Source organism: Canis aureus, chromosome 7 (assembly GCF_053574225.1).
Source record: "Canis aureus isolate CA01 chromosome 7, VMU_Caureus_v.1.0, whole genome shotgun sequence".
In the NCBI taxonomy this organism is placed as follows: domain Eukaryota; kingdom Metazoa; phylum Chordata; class Mammalia; order Carnivora; family Canidae; genus Canis; species Canis aureus.
The window spans coordinates 20,342,750-20,364,194 of record NC_135617.1 but is presented as its reverse complement, the minus strand read 5'-3'; the positions used below and the strand labels follow the sequence as shown (position 1 = coordinate 20,364,194).

Below are 21,445 nucleotides of genomic sequence, written 5' to 3'. Positions count from 1 at the left end.
ACAAATTTAAATCTCCAAAATACAGTTATAAAAACTTTTTCACTAGAAAATCCTAAAAGAGCACTCACTTCTTAATCATGTTGAAATTGCTAGTTTAAAATTGCCAAGAATTTGACAAACTTGCTCAAGCTTAAAAATTCAGAGACAAACCACATAACTTCCTTTATATAGAATGTTCTGCTACCATCAAAGTAGCACCTTCTATAATTTATGAGATAATAAATTGGCTCTGTTTAGAAAAAAAAAAACTGCCTTGGATGTCAAAAGCAAAATATTACTATTGGTCTTTCTGGCACTTACCAATGCATTGCAATAAATATGTTTAGTGCCATTTGGAAGGGGAGAAATCATAGAAATGCATAAAATTCCTTCAACTCCCACCATTTGACCCACCCACAAAAGTGTCTATGCCTGTCGTAGGCATATGGAAAATAAGTACTTTCCTTCAGCATGATAAGATGGAACTAAATTATGTCAGGGATGGATATTTGTATTAGCCCATTCAGAATGCCATACTACAGACTGGGTGTCTCAAAAACACAGAAATTTATTATCTCCTAGTTTTAGAGGCTGGAAGTCCCAGATCAAGGTCTAGTGGGATTCACATTCTGATGAGACCACACTTCCTGGCTTGTAGATGGCTACCTTCTCACAGTGTCCTCACATGCTCTACATCAGTGAATGTGCATGGGTAGAGAGCAAGCTCTCTGGTGTCTCTTTTCATAAGGACACTAAGCCTATCAAGATCAGGGCCCCAACCTTATGATCTCTTTTAACCTTAATTACCTCCCTATAGTCCCTGTCTTCAAATAGTTACACTGGGGGTCAGGGTTTCAACACATGAATTTAGAGGAGGACACAATTCAATCCATAGCAATGTTATAAATGAGTTATTATACAAATTAAACTCTTCTCAGATACTTAAGTATCACTATCCACAAAATAGCAAAGCTGAGATGAAAGAACTTGAGAAAAGATTAAGATATATTAAATTGAAAAATATGAGAGGCTACTTAAAACACCTTACAACACTAGAGTTCTTTCAAATGTTTACAGAGTCCTTCCACTCAAGAGTCTACAGATCAACTTGTTAACCTCAACCTAATCTCAACATAAGCAAAATAGTTCATCATAAGTATTTATAAAATTAGAAAAGGGGAGATATGACAGCTCACATAGACACTGGGACTGGAAAACATGGAGGTCGCAAGAAAGTGATGACATGGGGTTGAGAACAAGGTTATTTAAGGACATCTCCTTACATATATTTTAATTGAGGAAATTCATATAATAGCTATATGCTATAGTCTTATCAAGTCACAAAACCACAAAAGGGAAAGAGATTAAGTTACGAAAAAAATATTTTAAGTTGGGTATGGAGCCCAACAAGGGTCTCAAACTCAAAATCCTGAGATCAAGACTTTAGCTCAGATCAAGAGCCAGACGCCCCATCACCTGAACGAGCCATCTAGGTGCCCTTATATTCAATGTTATATTAAAAGAAAATAATAATTCTATTTTCAGTAGGTTTTCAAAATATGAAGAACTGTAAAAATTTTCAAATATAAAGGTCATTTATACCTTAGTATTTTGAAATACAAGTCCTTTAAGCTTTTCTTTTAAATCTCTACTTAAATATCAAGTTATGGTGAAAATTCATTTTAAGATTCTAAATATGTCTATAGTTTCAAGACCAAATCACAAAGTTTTTATACTTGAAATTATTATCTTCTATACTTATTGCATAATTTAAATAAAATTATATTGAATTTGAGTTGAACTAACCCTTTATACTAATCTTGATAATCCTACAAAATCTCTTTTAATATTTTTATATACAAAGAATTTATATATTTAATTCAGTGAATTTACTAAGCATGGACCCTGGGCCCAACTAGTTACAGAGGATAGAGAATAAGACCAAAGATGTCACTGTTTTCTTACACTGTGAATTCTAATAGGAAGTCTACTATGTGACAAATATTGTAAGAAAATCCATGAGCTATTTACTGTAAGACTATGTCACAGAAAGACGTAATTGTCTTCTAAATGTCCATTATAAGTTTGGGATGTGAAGATATTGTTTAGGCATACAGGTCTTTACGTATAAAGTGGTTGGCACATACTAAATATTCATTAAGTCCTAGTTGTCAGTGTCAATGCCAATATGGTCACCAATTTGATTAAAATAGTATCTGAAAAGATCTTCATATATATATATATATATATATATATATATATATATATATATATGTTTTAATTGCTATTAGCAACTAAAGAAAAAAACATAAATGTATCTACATGTTTATTTTTAAATTATGTCAAAAATACTTAAGCTTTAAAGAATTAAATTTCACTAATATAGTCTAAGACTGACTTGCTAAACAAAATTATATATATATATATATATATATATATATATATATATATATATATATATAAATATCATGCCCTGGGATTCCTGGATGGCTCAGTGGTTGAGCATCTGCCTTTGGCTTAGGTCATGATCCTTGGGTCCTGGGATGGAGTCCCGAATTAGGCTCCCTGCAGGGCTTCTCCCTCTGCCTATGCCTCTGCCTCTCTCTGTATGTCTTTCATGAATAAATAAGTAAAATCCTTCAGAAAAAAATAAAGTATCATGCCCTAAGGCATGAATTAGCATGACTGAATCCTGGTCTGCCTTTCAGATGCATCAGATTTATAAAATAACTAGAAACATGACAGAAATGTGTATTTTGAATGGCTTACTGTTGAAGGAATCTTATTCGGTTGATTTTTCTGCTGTAGAGTACATGTATGTTTATGTACGTATGTTTTAAGAAAACTAACACTATTTCCGCAAAATGTTTTTTTGCTGGTAGTGGTGGCAGATTTTGTTTTTTTGCATTTATATCATTTCACTTTATGGATAATGCTGCATTTCACATTACTTGATATAACCAGTAAATGCTCTCAAACAAGAAAATATATTTTCTTAACATCTTGTTCCTTTAAAATATAAATCAAGCTTATAAATTCCAAAGAAATATCAAAATGTATAAACTTAAATAAGAATAATTTATTTTACTTACAGGACACATAACTTGATGGCCTACCATTTTAAATCATTGAAAAGAGATGATCTGAGTTAATTTATGAGAAAATAGTCACAGTTGAGTCACACTAATAAAAGTGAGTGAAGATATATCTAACAAATTTAGGAAATGACTTTTTCTATCTCCTTTCCATATAGATTTGCTTATGTATGATGTTATATAACTCTATGGTTATATTTCATTTGGGGCATTATATAAACATTATAAATCTAAATAAAGAGAACAGTGAAGCAAATGTTAATTTTGACAGAAAAAAATCTGGGCATTTGAAAACATAAGACAAATTAGTCAAATTATGATATGCAGGGGTATTTTTAAAGTTTCTTATAAAAGGGCAATAAAATCATAGCCAGAAGGCAAATGCTACAGCCAATGTTCTCTGCAAGAGATTTTGTTATTAATATCCTCAGCAGATAACACCTCTTAGTATGTCCCTTTTGCACTGAAGAATAATTTATTACCAATCCATTAAAACAAGTAGTTCATGATAAGATGACATAATACTTAATAATTCTAGGTAAGCAGTGTATTTGACTGCAATAACCTGGGATGCTGTGATGGACTGCCCACATTTTCCTCAGTGAAGAACTGAAGAATTTGTTTGCCCAGCTGCCAAGATGGCTGCTAAAAAGCAAACCTAGTTCCCTACCCCACTTTAGAATTTCCTTGACTGAAAAATGACACCTTCCTCCTTCCTAGGCTCCTTCCTGTAGCCATGTTGGGACAATACAAAGGTATGAAAGCCTGCCACTCTCTCTTCAACTCTGGGCAATATGAAGATTCCTTACAGGTGGAGAGCTCCCCCATGGAGTAGGCTGAGGATTCCATGAGATTGCATCACATCTCAGCTGCTTCTCTGCTCCATACTTGCTCCCTTCCTTTCTCTTCCTATGGCACTGGTCCCAAGGGCATGGCCTAATATATACCATCCCTGCACAGTAGTCTCCATCTAAGTGTCTGCTTCCTGGGGAGCCCAACGTGGGAAATTATATCCTCTTTCAAGAGATTATAGTTTTCATCTTTAATTCTGACTCAGTACTTTCTACAGCATTCTAAAATTATCAATCCCATTAAAATTATGGTATCTGTACCTGTATTACTCAGCTATAAATTAATCCATAATTTCAATCAACAACATACTGCACAATGTATAGTTTGTATGGTATTATGACTGTTCATTTAACTATGGGCATAAAACAGGCTTGTAGAGGTCCTCTGTTCCAAACCTCTCCTTTATTTAGGAGGGCTACATGAGTTCAAAGGAGTTAAGTGATTCAATTGGCATTCTATTTATGTACATTTTACATATGAAAAATATCAAGACCATAGTAAGTATTCAGTAACTCGTCACTCTTACTATTATTTCCACTATTATAATTGTTATAGTACTATAACACACTTTTCTATTCTAATAAATGTAACTGGTGTTAAGCTAAAAGCTCAATTTTTATAATATGAGGAGTCAAGTGCATGATACCATTTCAGGAGAAAATTCAAGTTCAAAGAGCTGAAATAATTTATCTAAAATTAAGTAATTATGTCATCGAATATCAAATCCTATGCCTTTTCCATTCATGTCTCAATGTTTCCACTCTTGTAAAATCATTTAACTTTTCTTGTGTATGACTAGTTTTCCCATTGGAATTAATTGCACAACATTCATTGTACAGCTTGCAGACAGAAAGAACTGTGTTACATGGTAAAGGTACAGATGAACATAACATATAATCACTGACCTGAAGAATAATTACTGAGTCCTTTAAATCTCTCCAGGGGTAAGACCACATACTATAAATGCTTTTAAAACTGTCTAATTGTTTAAGTGATCATGCAGTGAACTGAGGTATTATAAAAAGAGACAAAAATTTTTGGAACTTTAATACTTCTGCAGACCAGAAGTTTGTGTTAATGCACTTAGTCTGTATAAGGAATGTAGTGGCACTTATACAATGTTTTAATAGGGGAGATCCTTTTAAGGGCCTAGAACATGACTCACTTGTCCTTCTGGCAAAATCATATTTATTCCAATGTTCTACACTGACTGGCATCTTTTCTGTGAGGATCTCACTTTTTTCCCAAAGATAGAATGAATTATTCCTTCTTGGGATTCCTGTATTTTGTTCCTAATGTTCGACAATATGCATCACATTCTATTCAAGCACTCTGCCTTATTAGATGTGCAACTAAATATATCTACTACAATATAGAATCCTTATAAGGGTAGACCCAAACTTTACCTTGCTATCCCCACCTTCCTCTATACTGTTCGATACACACTACTTGGAACAGTTGGCTGAATTAATATTATAATTGTTATAAAAAATAGCATTTAAATACTCAGCTGTAAAGAACACTTATGTAATTATTATACCATTTCTGTTCAAGAGAACTTTCCAATGTAAGGAAGAATCAGGATTATAACATCTAATATTAAGTGTATGTGCTTTCCCCCTCACTTATATATTTTTAAAAATACCTTCAACATACATATGTTTGATATGTGTCATATTATTCTTAACAAAATAAAACAAAAATGAGAAGTATATATATTAGACTGTTTATGTAGGTCATATATTCCTAATAAATACATACAAAAATTATCTAGATATGAATATCATATATTGTTCTCTATACACTTTTCATCTTAAAGCTAATTATTAGTTTAAAGTAGAATCTCAGTCTTAAGATAGCCTGTGACTAGATAATAGTCCCATTTTACATAGGCAAAACAAAATTAATCTCTTCCTCCTCCAATGTTATGAAACATAATTGCTAATTCCCCCCACACTTCGATAAAGATTTTACAGTGTTTTGCCTTGACAGGTTCACAAAGAGTTATATAAAGAGGATTAATTCAGCATTCATTTTGTAACCTACTAAAATAATATTTTTATGACAATAAAGAGTTTTCAATTTTTTTCTAATATCTATCATCAAACATTTTATCTCCATTTTAGTTATGTTGATCTTCAGTGATCCAGCAAAGAGCACATAACTCATAAGGGCAGGGGAGGGGCTAGGGCACAGATTCTTTAACACGAATACCTTACTCCTACCCTGAACAAAGCATAAGGGGTCTTAGTGTAGTTCCATGTCCACAAACACCGGTGGGGAGAGAGGTCTTGTGCTCTAGACTCCAAACTAAAAGAAACTACAAAGTGTACATACTACCTTTCAAACACTGGCTGATTATTTTCCATCTTCACTCTATTCTTGCCCAGACACATGTAGATTCCCCTAATAAATCTTTTTATAGTAGGCATCAGTGGATTGCTGATGAGGGGGATAACTGACCAGAGATCCAGATTTAAAATCATTATTGAAATGACTGTAGCATAAACTAGGTGGGAGGTGATGCTGTTTAGTTAATAGAGAATGAGAATTTCAAGGATCATTGCAGGTTTCCATGGACAGTAATGAACATAGGCAAAATTTCAAATCATTCCTCCTTTAGAAAGAGCAAAAATACTGGTGATGGGGAGCAGCGGGAAGTGAGTATACAAATTCCATATAGCAATCACTAATATAATCTAAATTTCCTCTGTTAAAAAATAAAGAAAAACTTCTGCCCCATGTTGGGACTCCCCGCTCAGTGGGGAATCTCCTACTTCCTCTCTGTCTGCCCCTTTGCAGACAGATTGTCCCTCCCACAATCCTGCTCATGCTCCCTTGCATACATGGGCACACATTCTCTCTCAAGGAAATAATGTCCTCAAAAAATAATAAAGGAAAACGTTTACAATTATCACAGATTACTGTCTTATTTAGATGCATTTCTTTTTGAAAGTAAAAAAAGCTAACTTTAAATTCATGGGGTCTTAGCATTTGAGATGCAGTAGAGACTATACAGTTGTGAATTAATACTTTAACATAGAAGTATAAACATGGTTTGCTTTTTAACTTTCTTATATTTATTCTTTTAAAAAGTTTTAATAGTTTTATTGAGGTATAGTTTATATACCATAAAATTACTCTTTTTAAGTATACAATTCAATATTTTCTTCAGTATATGTACAGAGCTCTGTAATCATCACAATCTAATTTTCGTACGTTTGAATTACCTCCTCCCTCCCTCCCTATAAACAAACAAAACTACTTTGCTCTTAACCAGAAGAGAATCAACACCCAAAACCACTTTACCTAACTACTGTAAGATATTTGATTCAAGAATTTATGGGAAAAATCTATGGCCTATTTAGCCCATGAAGTATTAACCTAAAAAATTAAACGGCAGACAATAAATAAATAAATAAATAAATAAACAAACAAACCCCCAAAGCAGCCTATTTGGTGAACTCTATTTGGGGCATCAGTTCAGCACCTTTGGGTCATATTCAAAAATAAATAAAAATGTCCCTTCTATACTTGATATCAGCAGGGATAAAAGAACATACCAACACAGTAGACCTAAGAGTTTCTATTAATAGTTCCAAAGATAGCTATAGTGTCACAATCATGATCCTAAAATGATTCAAACCCACTCACTGTAAAGTTAGAGTGACATATTCCAATGTAAAACAACACAGGCAAAAATTTCTTTCATTTAATTTTTGAAAATTTGAAATTTTCTAGGTTGTTTTTCCCCCCAGATTTCTGCTTTTACACAGGAGATCGGATTTGCAATAGCCTTTCAAATAAATATCAAAATGAAACCTTTAGATTAAGAACTCACTAATTTGTTCAAAATGGTAAGCATGAGACCATATGCATAGTTTTCATTCTGCAGATACAATTTAAATAGGTAACATTTTGTTAAAATTGGCATAGAAGTGAAGAATAGATTAATCTATGTCCAGGAATTTGGGATAATACTGGTTTCTGACAACTAGCCAAAGATCAAGAAGACTTTGTTATAAGCTTATTATGATGCTCACACAGCTCAGTACTCCAGTACAGGTCCCATTTTATTAATGATGATGACATGGCACTTGGTTGCATCTACTACACAGCATCTTCTTTCAGCAGCTAGAGGTTGAGAAAGCCCTCAATTTCTGAAACGTCTTTCAGTAATAAGATTTTTCTGAAGGTTTAGAAGGTCTCCAATTTCTGAAACTTGCTTTACCAATTTGTATTTTCCAAAACATACCACAATAAAGAAAGACTGAGTAGGATACCTCAAATTCCAAGAAGAAAGTAAATGAAAACTGCTTTTAGGCTAAGTTACAAGTTCACAATCATCATGGTTATTATTTCCTAATTCATTTCTTTTGAAACCCTCATGAGATCTCCCAAGTATTCTATTATTATGAACAGTAATATGATCTCTAATATTATGAACAGTAATATGATCACAAATCTACTGATGAACTTAAAATTCCCTCATGCAAATTTTAACAGACTTGCCATATATTACAAATATCACCTTCAATGTGGTAAAATATTGGTTAACACAATGTGAGACAGTGCACTCAACTCTTCCATCATTACTAATTATCATGTAGATTTTGATCATAAGCATGTACCACACAAAAAAGTAAAACTGCAAGAATTAGCCTACATCTCATTTTGTCCAATATTTTCACTCTCTTCCTCAAGATCTTCAGCAGAGTTGCCTGTCTTAGAACAGTCTTAACTGGTTTACAATTTATCCCTTTTTATTTCTCTGGCCAGATCTCTGGAGGAGATGTTAATGAGTCTAGCAAATGGTTTAATAGGCGACAGGAGAAATAACAAAGAAAAGTTAAAGGTGTGAATAATCAACAGGCTGGAATAATTGGGTTCTGTGTAGCCAAGTTAACCAAATATCCAAGTGAGACACCTCACTTATGTAGTCACATTATTCACTTAGTGAAGACAAACACAAAAACATACCTGCTTGACCAGTGGTGATACTGACAGCCGCAAAGAGCCTCTGGGATCGGCTTAAGTCAGAAACTCCATTGACAGCTTCCACTTCAAAAGTATAATTAGCGTGGGCTAGCAGGTCCATGACAGTGACATAGTTATCCTCTAATCCAGTCTGCTGTGGCATGTATCCAATGTTACTCCCACAGGGAACACATTCGCCCTGTTCCCAACTGCACCGCTTACACAATATTCTGTAGGTCACATCATTTCTTCCTCCATTATCTGCAGGAGGACTCCATTCCAAACTTACTGTGGTTTGGTTGATGTTGAAAATGAGGTTCTGTGGCGCAGATGGAGGCCCTTTGGAAACCAAAAATAAGTAAACAAATAAACAAAAATAGAAAAAAAAATGAATGAAAGGATCTACATGGGCCATTAAGCTAGTGGCTCAATTACCATACAGAAAACTAGTTGAAATGCTTTCTTTTACATAAACATTTCATTACCTTGCCTAGGGAAGCTGCATAAAAGCCTCCTTGAATTCACTTGGCAAGAGGCTTTATTTATTTTCCATTTAATATGTCAAAATGAAAACAGGATAACAACTGTCTTTGTACTTTTGCCACAGTCTTTAGTTATTTTTCTTCTAAGCAATTAAAAAGAACAGTTAATGCACCTAAAAAAAAAACAGTTGTGCAACTGCTTAAAAATAGTCTCCCATTTAACTATATAACAGAGAATACATCTATTCATTCTTAATGTGCTCAAGAATGATTTACAGCAAGTCTGGGATCGGCTTTGGATTTGGGTCTCTCCAACATTCATTAATTGAAGCACCAAGATGTGAGATTTGCTCTAGTTAGTGATGGAATTTTAATTTGGAAATCATGACTTTTTAATCACATTTCATATCCACGTTAAGACTCAAATAAGTTTTACATTTATTTATGATTCCCATTAGATATATGTGAAAAATATTATTAAATATATCTTGAATTTACAAATGTGAAAGTCTCACTAAAGACAGCGTAAGATGTGTCTATTTTATGTTATTATTTAGCCTTATCAGTTCATGAAAAAATGCAAACATTTAACAATAATTAAGGATGCATTCACAAATCTGATGACTATCTCAACAATGTTACACGAGTACAAACAAGTGGAAGGATTCTGAAAGTCCTTTCCTATTTTATTATTATGAACTTACTTGTGCAGGCAACATACGGTGGATCAGATGGAGCCCTGTAATACCCATCCTCACATTCACATCTTGAGGAGCCTTCTTTATCAGAAAAACTGTGAGTTGGACAACGAGCGCACTGAAGATCTTGAGAGGAAGATTTGTAGAACCCACGGCCACAGGCTGGGTATGCAAAAGAAAGTGAAAATACCAATATGAGCAAATAGACTTACTTTTTGATTTTAGTAATATTTAGCAAAGAATAAAATATGAAATTTAATTTGTGAAACCCAAGCTCTCTATGACAAAATTTTAGTGTATATCAATAACCTAGTTTTATGATACTACATTTTAAAATGAAATAATAAAAACCAAATGATACAGTGACCTTGCACCTGTAGTTGGCATCAGTTCAAAATCTAGAGCCCCAAACTGAACAAAAGCATAATTTAACTGAACAAAAACTCAGGTTATTTAATTCAGAGTAACTTCAATTTCAATATAATTAACTTATTTGTTGATACATATTCATATACTTCAAAGTTTTGTTTTCTAAATATATAATGTAGCTGTAAATTAACTTTGTGTGTGTTAATTTGGCTCATATAGAAAATATTAAAATAATTTTAATTACCTGACAGAAAGAACAATGGTATAAAAAATATCAACTGATAATGACAGAAATGTATGCCCCCCCAAATTTTCAGAAAATTTCAAGATATAATTTCAACCAATTCTAAGGCAGGCTGCCTTCCGCTAGTGAATTCCCTTGTTACTAAAAATAACAAAATCCTATGAAAAGGAGAAACCTTTTCCCCCAGAAATAAGGAGAAAGCCTTCAACTGTAAACAGATGAGGACTGTTCCTCCTCGGCTGAGAGAGGTTAACAGTACAATCATACTAACATGGCAATTGCTCTCAGCAATGAATAGACAGGTACAAAGAATGTCTCTATCACCTCCTAGTGAAGTTGCTCTTACTCATTTAGATCCTATTTTCTATTAAATCAAGTAACCTTGAACCATTTTCTATTACTTATCATTTTTACGTTTAATTGAAATTTAGCAAATTAAATTTTCATTATTTCAACAATTTTATTAATTAATGGCATTATACACTGAATATATTAAATAAGTTTAATTTACCCTTCATATTTATCAAATGAAATATGTTAAAATTTTAGTGACTCTCATATTTAATAAAAATTAATCATATTTCTAAAGAAAGATTAGTGAATATTTAACATAAGTTCAATTATGACTTTTAACTTATGATATTCACATTTGTTTAATGTCCTCAACTTGGGCATCACTCAGGAACTTACTCACATTTTCACTCTTAGGTGGGATAAACAGTCCTATCTTACCAAAATGGTATACTGAGTCATTCTCTACTTGTGTTCACATGCTCAATATTTTAACAAGTTATTCTGATCTACCTGAGAGTTTACAATCATCTTTTGAGCTTCAAGAGCATAAGGCTATTTCACACAAATGAGACATGTATTTTAGATAATTTATAAACTTAAAGGTGTGTTATATTGCAACAGACAAGGGATAGATGTATAAACAGAGAACTACAACCATCTCCTTGTAAATATATGATCCACTACTGTCCTCGGAAGCCAATCTGCCTTTAGTTGGCTTCCTCAATTCATACAGGAGGAAAACACTCACAGATATTTTAGGAAAAGAAGCTTATTACAACTTCATATGTTCTCAGTAGCAATTGCTACAAATCACAGAGAGAACAATGAGATTGATCATAAAATAGTATAACCAAAGACCACACTTTAACATGTTTCTTTTTTTCTTTTATTTTTTTAAATGTTTCTAAAGATAGAATGCCATATAAAAAAATGGTTAACTGGTAAGATAAAGGATTTGGCATGGGTTTCTCAGGATAGAAATTCCTCTTTGTAAGTATTCATTGTATCTTGCTTTATGTATTATCTATAATGCAATGATCACATATGATATCCGTAAAATAGAGAAGACCGGGCTTTACTCACAACCTGCAGCTTGATAACTAAGGACAAGAGAATTAACAAAGAAAAAGAAAGAGACAGAGAGAAGAGGTATGTGCTGACACTCTTTAATGACATGTGTATATTAGTTTTTAGGGAGCAGGGAGATGGGGCCCACAATGGTAACATAACTTAATACGTACTAGGGAAGGCTTCCAGAATTAGTAGGCAGCACACTACCTAGTGGAATTCTGCAGAATCCTAATTCTCCCATTGCAAATAAAAGCTTCTAATAAAGGCATATTCCTATTTTTCTTACAAATAAGGAGGGACATTGCTTGTTCAACTTGCATGGTGTGTAGAATATATATGGTACCTAACGTAGAGAAATTTAAAACCCTTATCACTCAACTTTCAAAGTTACATTAAATTCTGTTACCACTTTAACAGATGGGAAAGCAGATTTGAAGCAAAAGTAACCTGAGTTCTTCAAATAATTCTGTTTGTCTAGGTTAAAACTGGATTTAGAACACAGGACTACTGATACTCAACCATATGCTCTTCCACCAGCCTTGACTGCTCAATGAGCCAAAGTCTGGCACTTATTCAATGGGTCTCCAGGGCTTTAGCAACCCTAAAAATTAATTTTCTATGGGTCCTTGCTGCCTTTTATTATACCCCTTTACTAATTTAAAACTATTATTTTAATTTAGAAAACTATGAAATAATAGCCTCGCACACCTCACATAAGAGATACTAAATACGTGCTCTCAATTGCACTGTGAATTCTGGCACCAAAGATGCCTGCAAAATTGTGGAGTACATGCATGGCTATCATTAAATAGATAATGATAGAGGCAGTACCGGAAAAATGTGGTCATCAAAGTCTTAACATTTTTTCTTTGAAGTAATATGCTGTTTCAGTTCAGTTAATATTGAAAATAATAAGTTGTGACAAGACAGTTTTCACTTAATCTCTAGGAAGACTATTAATTTAGAGTTATTAAAAATAAGTACAAAATCTTTGGAGCTATGGTGTTAAAAGTAAAGCCAAGAACATGCAAAGGCATAAGCTGTATGTCTTAGGATAATAGTGAACGACTGGGTGGTAAAAAAGTTTGGGAAGGAAGTAACAGATGCTCTTAAAATTACAATTTTAGATGAGATATCATACAAAATAGCTTGAGTAAAATACTCAGTGCAAGAAACTGGGGTGAAGTGACATATCTGAGAGTCAGCCACATAAGAACTAGGTGATCTCTCCAATGGCTCCCAAAAAGCCTATGTGGAAATCAAGGGAATTTCTTTCTACAAATGCAGCTGGTTTTCTTTTTCTTTTCTTTTCTTTTCTTTTCTTTTCTTTTCTTTTCTTTTCTTTCTCTCTCTTTCTTTCTTTCTTTTTTTTTTTCAGCTGGTTTTCTAAAATGTACTAATACAAAAGTTTTTAGAGGTAAAGGCCTTCTAAAACCTTAAAGAAAAATTCCCTTTATATGCAACTATGAAGTATGCAAGAATAACTTTCTAGGAATTTTGCAAATGCAATTTTAAAACTTTCTCTGCTTTATTTCTCAAGTTGTTCAACAGCATTTGAACTCAAAGCAAGATTTAATTAATGCAGTATGAGCACTATGGTAAGTTAGTTACAAAAAAAACCCATACATGGGATCCCTGGGTGGCGCAGCGGTTTGGCGCCTGCCTTTGGCCCAGGGCGCGATCCTGGAGACCCGGGATCGAATCCCACGTCGGGCTCCCAGTGCATGGAGCCTGCTTCTCCCTCTGCCTGTGTCTCTGCCTCTCTCTCTCTCTCTCTCTGTGACTATCATGAATAAATAAATAAAATCTTTAAAAAAAAAAAAAAAAAAAAAAAAAACCCATACAATTGTAATTTCCTGCCTTTTGATGTTTTTGATTTTTTAATTGTATATTATTTTAAGGTAACGTTCACTAGATTGATGAAGACTGGGAATATGTATAAAATTTGTTTACAATATTTAATTACTTTGGTAAAAATAATCTTTCAGTTATCATTTGATTAATAGTATTTTAGCAGTGTTACCACAAAGGCCTGGGATTGATTCTTTCGAATGTTTTTTTTTTTTTTCAGTCTTTTAGGGTCCTAATGAATAAAATAACGGAAGTTCATTATCCTAGAGCCAAGAACCATAATCTTGTCAGATTTCATACCTCAAGCAAGCCTTCACTTATTCCACTCTTTAAATGAAAAACCACCAAAGTAAAAGGAATCTAGGAAGCATGTGAAACATCTATTCACCACGCACTAACAATATACTGCAATACAGCCACTAAATGATGTTACAATAAGCTATATTACAAGATGTTATATGATCTACTGTGATGAAATAAATATAATTTATTATGTTTAATTTCAACTATTTTTCAATAAGAATAGTGCCCCTATGTGACTGCATTGGTTCAAATAATGTTTGAGATTTCAATTATTTAAAAAAAAGAACATAAAGACAACAGAGTTTCCCATTTAGAAATGAATTATTTAAAAGTAATAATACTGTAACAAATTCTGAACATGAGGACATTTAAATACACGATAGTTGATACTAAAACCTGGCATTCTGATTTCTTGGTTAAACTCTTCTAACAATCAGATTCCATACTTGTCTTCAATGGATGTCAAGTGTTTAAGCAACAAGGTGCCAGGCCTTTGAGTATATACTTGCATGATGCATGTAGTCTGTGGAACAATCAGGGTACTAGTAGAACAAATCTGTGTTCAACACAGATGAACAATTCTAAAGGTCATCCTAAAAGCCACAGACAGATTTCTGGGTAGGTTAAGCAATTAGGAGAAATGGAATATCTTTCTTGTGAATGAGGGTGCAGATTCTCACACTCGCTCTGGTTCTTCAGGTTTATGACCTATAAGGGTAAACTTGGGGGATATCCTATCGATTGTATTTATAAAGACCCTTTCCCACAAACTGGTTATCCCAGAAAATCCACATGCTTTTAGAGTTCCTCTACAGATAAGAAAGATTTTCTGGTCCTTAATGGACTCATTTTTTGGAAGTCTTAAGCTCCACTTCTAATCTCAGACACACTTGACACCATCCTGGACTTTAAGGCACTGATAATCTATATCTTAGCTGTCTTCCATGACTACACATTAGGGACTCTTTGAAAAAACACTAATAACTTAGCCTTATCAAAATAATTGAATCATTATTAAGGTCCGGACATTTCTATATTTTAAAAGCTTTCTACGTGTTTAGAACTATCATCCTGTAAGTCCCAGGTCTTTTTTCCAACTAGCAAAGTTTCTAAAGAATGCATGACAAGATATCTCCACCATAAAATTGATGGTAAAATGAGATATTACAAAGAAATCTAGTAAATTAGAATTTTAAGAAAAATAAAAATGAAAAAAATGAAAATTCATTAATAAGCCAATCAAAAATAGGCAGAGGATGTGAACAGCTATTTCTATATGGAGGACAGAACAACAGCCAATGAACACACACAAAAATGATCAATATCATTAGCCATCAGAGAAATGCAAATCAAAACCACAGTGAGATATTACTTTTACCCACTAGGACGGCAATAAGAAAAAAAAAAGGCAGATATAACAAATGTTGGTAAGAATATGAAGGAGTTAGAAGCCTCATACCGTGCTGTGAAGAATGTAAAATTGTGCAGCCACTTTAAACAAAAACTGGCAATTTCTCAAAAAGCTAAACATAGTTACCAGATTAACCAAAAACTCCACTCCTAGGTATACACTCAAGAGAAATAAAAACGTATATCGACACAAAAACTTGTACGTAAAGGTTCACACTGATATTATTCATAATAGCCAAAAAAAAACCCAAAACAACCCAAATGTGCATCAACTAATAAATAAACACAATGGAATATTATTCAGCAATCAAACATGGATGAACCTTGAAAACATTAGACTATGTGAAAGAATCCAGTCACAAAAATATATTTCTCTTATATGAAATGTCCAGAATACACAAACCCTTAAAAACACAAAGTAGATTAGTGGTTGCCAGGAGCTGAGGCAGTGAGTAGAAATGGCAAGTGATTATTAATGAGTGTAGGGTTTCATTTTGGGGTAATTCAAATGCTCTAAATTTGATTTGTAGTGATAGTCATACAAATCAGGACTCTACTGAAAAGCCACTGAATTGTTCACTTTAGTGGATGAATTGTATGGTATGTGAATTACATTTCAGTAAAGCTGGCATATATAATGAAATCCATTAATAATTCAACTTCAGATTGAACATACGAGCAAGCAAACATTAAGGAAAAATGCCAAATTACATGTTAATAATATATTAATTTGTCTTTCTAACACATATACTCTATATTCATCTATTTTTATAAAGCTGTTGTTAGGGGACACCTGGGGGGCTCAGTCAGTTAAGCACCTGACTTGATTTCATCTAAGGTCATGTTCTTAAGGTCCTGAAATCAAGCCTGCAAATAAGGCTCCCTGCTCTGCACTCAATTGGGAGTCCACTTCACTCCCTTTCCTTCTCCCTCTCCTGCCCCTCCTCCACTTGTAGGCTCTTGCTTTTTCTTTTTGTCTCTCTCTAAAATAAATAAATAAATCTTTAAAAAAATTAAGGCCATAGTTAGATGTAATAAATTAACTATGAATTATAAAAAATATTAGAAAACTTTAAATCTATAATCTACATCATAATCTATAATCAATATATTCATTTTACCCATTTGTTAATTTTAGAGTTTCATAAATAATAACTTATCTTTTATCTGAGGGATAGCAATTTCATTTTATAAATTTTATAAAGAAGGAAATAGATTCTTATCAAAACCAAGCTTATAAAAAAAAAACAAGCTTATAATTAGGAGAGATTTTTAATTATACAAAGTTAATTTTGTGTGAATATCTGAATCGGCCTTAAACATTATTTTATTTTAACCCATCTCTTTGCTAGGCAAGAAAAGCCCAGCAGCTCTTTCTCCTACCATAAACTAACTGAATACAACTAGATTCAGCTTCTTCAAGTCTTACTCTGTTTCCAGACCTGTGATTTTAAGCACAATTGAACTTTTTCTGAAGGAATTATGTGTATGTGTCTGTGTGTAAAATACGAGGCTTTGCAGATGTTTCCGGCCACAGTTATGCAGCTGCAAAGAGTTTATTAATTATGAACTATAAGTGGATTGTTCTGTAATTGAAACTTTCTGGGCTTTAATATTGTAGAATCTATACACATACATAGTTAGGGATACTAACGAATGTTGTTATTTTATTTATTGCATGTGGACACTGTACTTAATCCAGAGCTTAATTCAGAAAAAGCTAGTCCGTTTCCATAGGATCGTTCAAATTAATGTCTAATGTCTATGCTCTATAATGCGAAGGGGAAAGCACAGCTTGTAGAAATAGTACTCCCACTGCTCAAAGTGCTGACCTCATCTGGGATGGACAGATCCAGAATCTGTTTTTTAATCCTATTGACAGTGCCTCAGTGGGAATAATTACAAAAGTCTGCCTGAACGCCAGACCTCCTGTCACTGATATGCTATGATTTTTCACATTGAGAATGAACAGCGGGCAGAGAGGATAAAAACAACGTGATGCAACGAGTATATTATAGCTTGTGAGGCACCATCCACATTACCCTACAGATAACTTGTAAGAGTTTGGAGAAGAAATGATGAGGAATGTAAAGTTTGTGATAACAGGTGCTCAATTGCCAAAAATATTTGGGGATTTTAAAAACTAAAAAAAAAAAACACACACACACACACAACTAATTTCAGGGCATTATAAATCTATCTGTGTTATTTATTTGTGTTAGTTAATTGAGAACTTGATGTTTTATTAATACCATACAGTGGAAAAGAAACATGTAAAATTAGAACCTTCTAAAAGTTTTATTTTAAAACTTCTTTAAAACTATAAAAGAAAAGAAAAGAAAAGAAAGGATTACATAGACAGGTTTTTTTGTTCTGTATTAAATTATTAGTTTAGAATATGCTAGGAATTTTGCTGAAGTCTGGCATTAAAATACTCTTTATTTTACCAGAAAATCACTGTAATTTTGACGTCATTGCCAAAATGATAAAAAAAAGAGGAAAAAAATCGTTAGAACATTCAAATCTCTTTTCTCTTCTTATTCTATTTTATAAATATTAGGTTTTATTACATAGGTAATGTGAAACAGCAAAAGAGAACTGGATTTTAATTAAAAAAATCCATGTTCAAATCTACTGCACCATTTAGTGGCATGTAATTTGGATAAGGCTACTTCACATTCCTGGGCTTCGATGTCTTTGTTTCCTCATTACTAATTATTAAGTGCTATGGAGACTCTAGTGTGTTTGTGTATATATAAATATATATATTTTTTCTAGTTACAAAAACTTGTTTTAACAATAACACAGTTATCTAGCTGTTAAGCTCCCATACAATTGGTTTTTTTTGAAATGTGTATTTCGGCCACCATCACCAAACCCCCAAAACCCCACATATAAACTTAGACCCACTTAGTCTTTCAGCTGTGCATCAGCAAGAGTGTGAAAGACGGGTTCTGAAGAGCTGGTCTGCCTCTGCATGCCATCCTTGATAGGCAGTGGCATGCACTGTGTCAGAGATGCATCTGCCTAGCAGTTCACCTCCAGCTCTCCCTATGCCATTGTTGTCAAACACCGTCTGTGTTCTAAGACACGTGCATGTTCATTCTGGTTCATGCAGATATGAATCCAAAAGTGGAGTTTTTAAATTATGTAAATAACTTAAAAACCAACTCCCATAAAAGGAAAGATGCAGAATGAAATCAGACCCTTCTGGATCTCACTCAATATTGTCCTCAGAGGTCTATTCTGAGATCAACCTTCAGATTAAAAAAAAAAAAAAAAAAAAAAAAAAACCTGAATTACCTACACAAACTTAGGATTTAGTTACCTACTAGAAAAGGGCTAAACCAGAGTATTTTAGCCCTAATTCAACTCTATAGCAAAACAATACAATTACTGGGTTCCCATGAATTAAAAACACTTATATTAGGGGAAGCCAACTTCACACATTACTTATTCATAGTGACTAAAAAAAGTCACTTATTTATGATACAGTATTATTTTATTTTACTATAGATTTCCTTGAGAGCATTGTCATTAAGAACAAGAGGCTGCAAAGAGGAGCGCTCTTAAATAGCAATTGGTGCTGGGAAGATTTGGCAGGGGCACAAATTACTATATCATTTAGGTCACTGTCAAGTTTATTTTTAAATATTTCTCTTGTATTTATTATATAGTACTGTAAGTTTTATAATTTCAGTTTTATTATTCATTTTCACTATACTAAGCCATTCCTCACAGTTTTGAAAATATACCTAAAAAGGTCAGACAATGTAGCCAATGTAGCAATAAGACAAAAAATGATGCAAAATATAGGAGTGAGGATTCCTCTTTTGAAAGATCAATACTCTGGTTTTAACACAATCGTTTTTATTTTTTTAACACAATCGTTTTTAAAACTGCACTTCTTAAAAGATAAAATTCATATTCTGAATGACAGATATTGTTAATTTCACCACAGAAAGTCTTACTTCAACAATCCTGAAAAGGCAATACAACTTGCCCTTTATATAAATTATGACATTGGTTTCCCCTCTAGCCTGTACTAGCTGTGTAACCTTTGCAAATCTTAAGTTCTCTGAGCCCAGTTTGTCCATATTAAAAATAGAGAAACCTAATAATACGACTATCTCATAAGGCTATTGTGAATTAAAGTGCTAATTCATGTGAAAAATATAGCACACTGCCTGGCAGAGAATAAGCACTCAATAAATAACTATTATGATTATTTCACAATGCCAATTTCCATGCTGTTTTGATTTCACCCTAGTTTCTACCTCTGATAAACAATGAGCCACTTCTCTATTATCAGATGTGTATGCAAACAAAAAACACAAATTAATTATTAGGTAAATACAGCCAAATTACTATTCCTTCCCTGACTAAATAATTATTGTTTGCCTACTCTTGGCATTGTGCTAGGCAGTGGACCAAAGTTATGTCCACTAAAAAAACAAATACGATGATCTCTAAATACATTTTACCTCTGACCTGGTATCAAATACTATGTATAATCAGTTGGTTGTGTGCTTAAGCTAATTAAATTTCTGATATGTGATCAGAAATTATTATATAAATTATAAATATTGTGTCTTAATTTGTATATTTTGCAATATGCTTAATTATCTCCCAATTCAGTGGTGAATATAGACACTAAAGTCACCTTTCCTGCCAGGGCTGTAGCATTTCATCAATGTGAAGAGAGAGAATTCAGCGCAGGTTGACATGCAGGAAATGTGGGTAGGGACTTATTGACCAATTATATTTAAACTAGAGAGTTATTTGTGGCAGTTACTGTTTTGTCTTTCACTGAGGCTAATAGTGGATCTGGCAATATCAAAATATTTCATAAAAGCAGGTGACTTTAAGTTCAAAAAACTTTAGGTGGGTAAGAAATAGTTTATAAATACAAACTTTTGAAATTTAATCATTTCATAAAATGAACATTTTTAGTTCAAAGAATGAAAATTAAACTATCTTATGAGTGATTCATCAATAATCAGTTTTTCTCCCACAAGACACTTAAATCTACCTATCTGTAGAAAATGTCTGCAAGATCCACAGACAAAATGAAAGAAATAATTCCATTTGAATTTCTTAAAACAAAGTGCAGTCCTTCCGTTTCAAGTAGTACAAAATGTGGGCTTTTCACTATAATTTTCAGAAAAAAATTCAAAAATGATTAAAACAAAATCATCAGTTAAGACAATCTTTCTAGCTCTTTTATGAAGACTAGTTTTTTCCTTAGTCAGTTATATAATGTGAATCAATACTAAGTCTTGTGAAGCAAATAACCCTAAAGCAGTTTAAGGCAGTTTGAACATGTGGGGAGATAAATAATCATTTCTGTTATGTCAGTGGAAAATTTTCTGAAGATCATAAAGAAATCAGTTTGCCCTGAAGCATGACATTTTAAAAAGATGCATTAGGACAATGAGGATATTCACTCAATCCTTAATTCTTAGAAATAAAAGAAAATAACAGACAGAATAAATCCTCACAACAAATGATAATGTTGAGCTCAATCCTTTTTTCAAAAAACAGGAGCTCACTACACATATACACATACACACACACACAAAAGCAGACAGACTTCTACATATATATACACATATGTATGTATGTATGTATATAGAGAGAGTTTTGAGATAAACAAAATTGTTAGAAATAAAACAGTAAGGAGATGCTCAGCGGCTAAGTGTCTGCCTTTGGCTCAGGGTGTGATCCTGGAGTCCCAGGATCAAATCCCACATCAGGCTCCCTGCATGGAGCCCGCTTCTCCCTCTGCCTATGTCTCTGCCTCTCTCTGTGTGTCTCTTA

General features: G+C 33.1%; 1 protein-coding gene across 5 annotated transcripts in view; it reads right to left on the bottom strand.

Moving 5' to 3' along the window:
* EPHA7 (EPH receptor A7) overlaps nt 1–21,445 on the bottom strand; it is a 169,802-nt gene that overhangs the window by 100,422 nt on the left and 47,935 nt on the right. For all 5 annotated transcript variants that reach the window (XM_077903053.1, XM_077903054.1, XM_077903055.1 and 2 more), the window contains exons 4-5: nt 10,090–10,245; nt 8,907–9,242 (exon numbers count right to left, since the gene is read on the bottom strand). In XM_077903053.1, the coding sequence (XP_077759179.1) occupies nt 8,907–9,242; nt 10,090–10,245 (492 nt within the window). The remainder of the gene's footprint in view (nt 1–8,906; nt 9,243–10,089; nt 10,246–21,445) is intronic.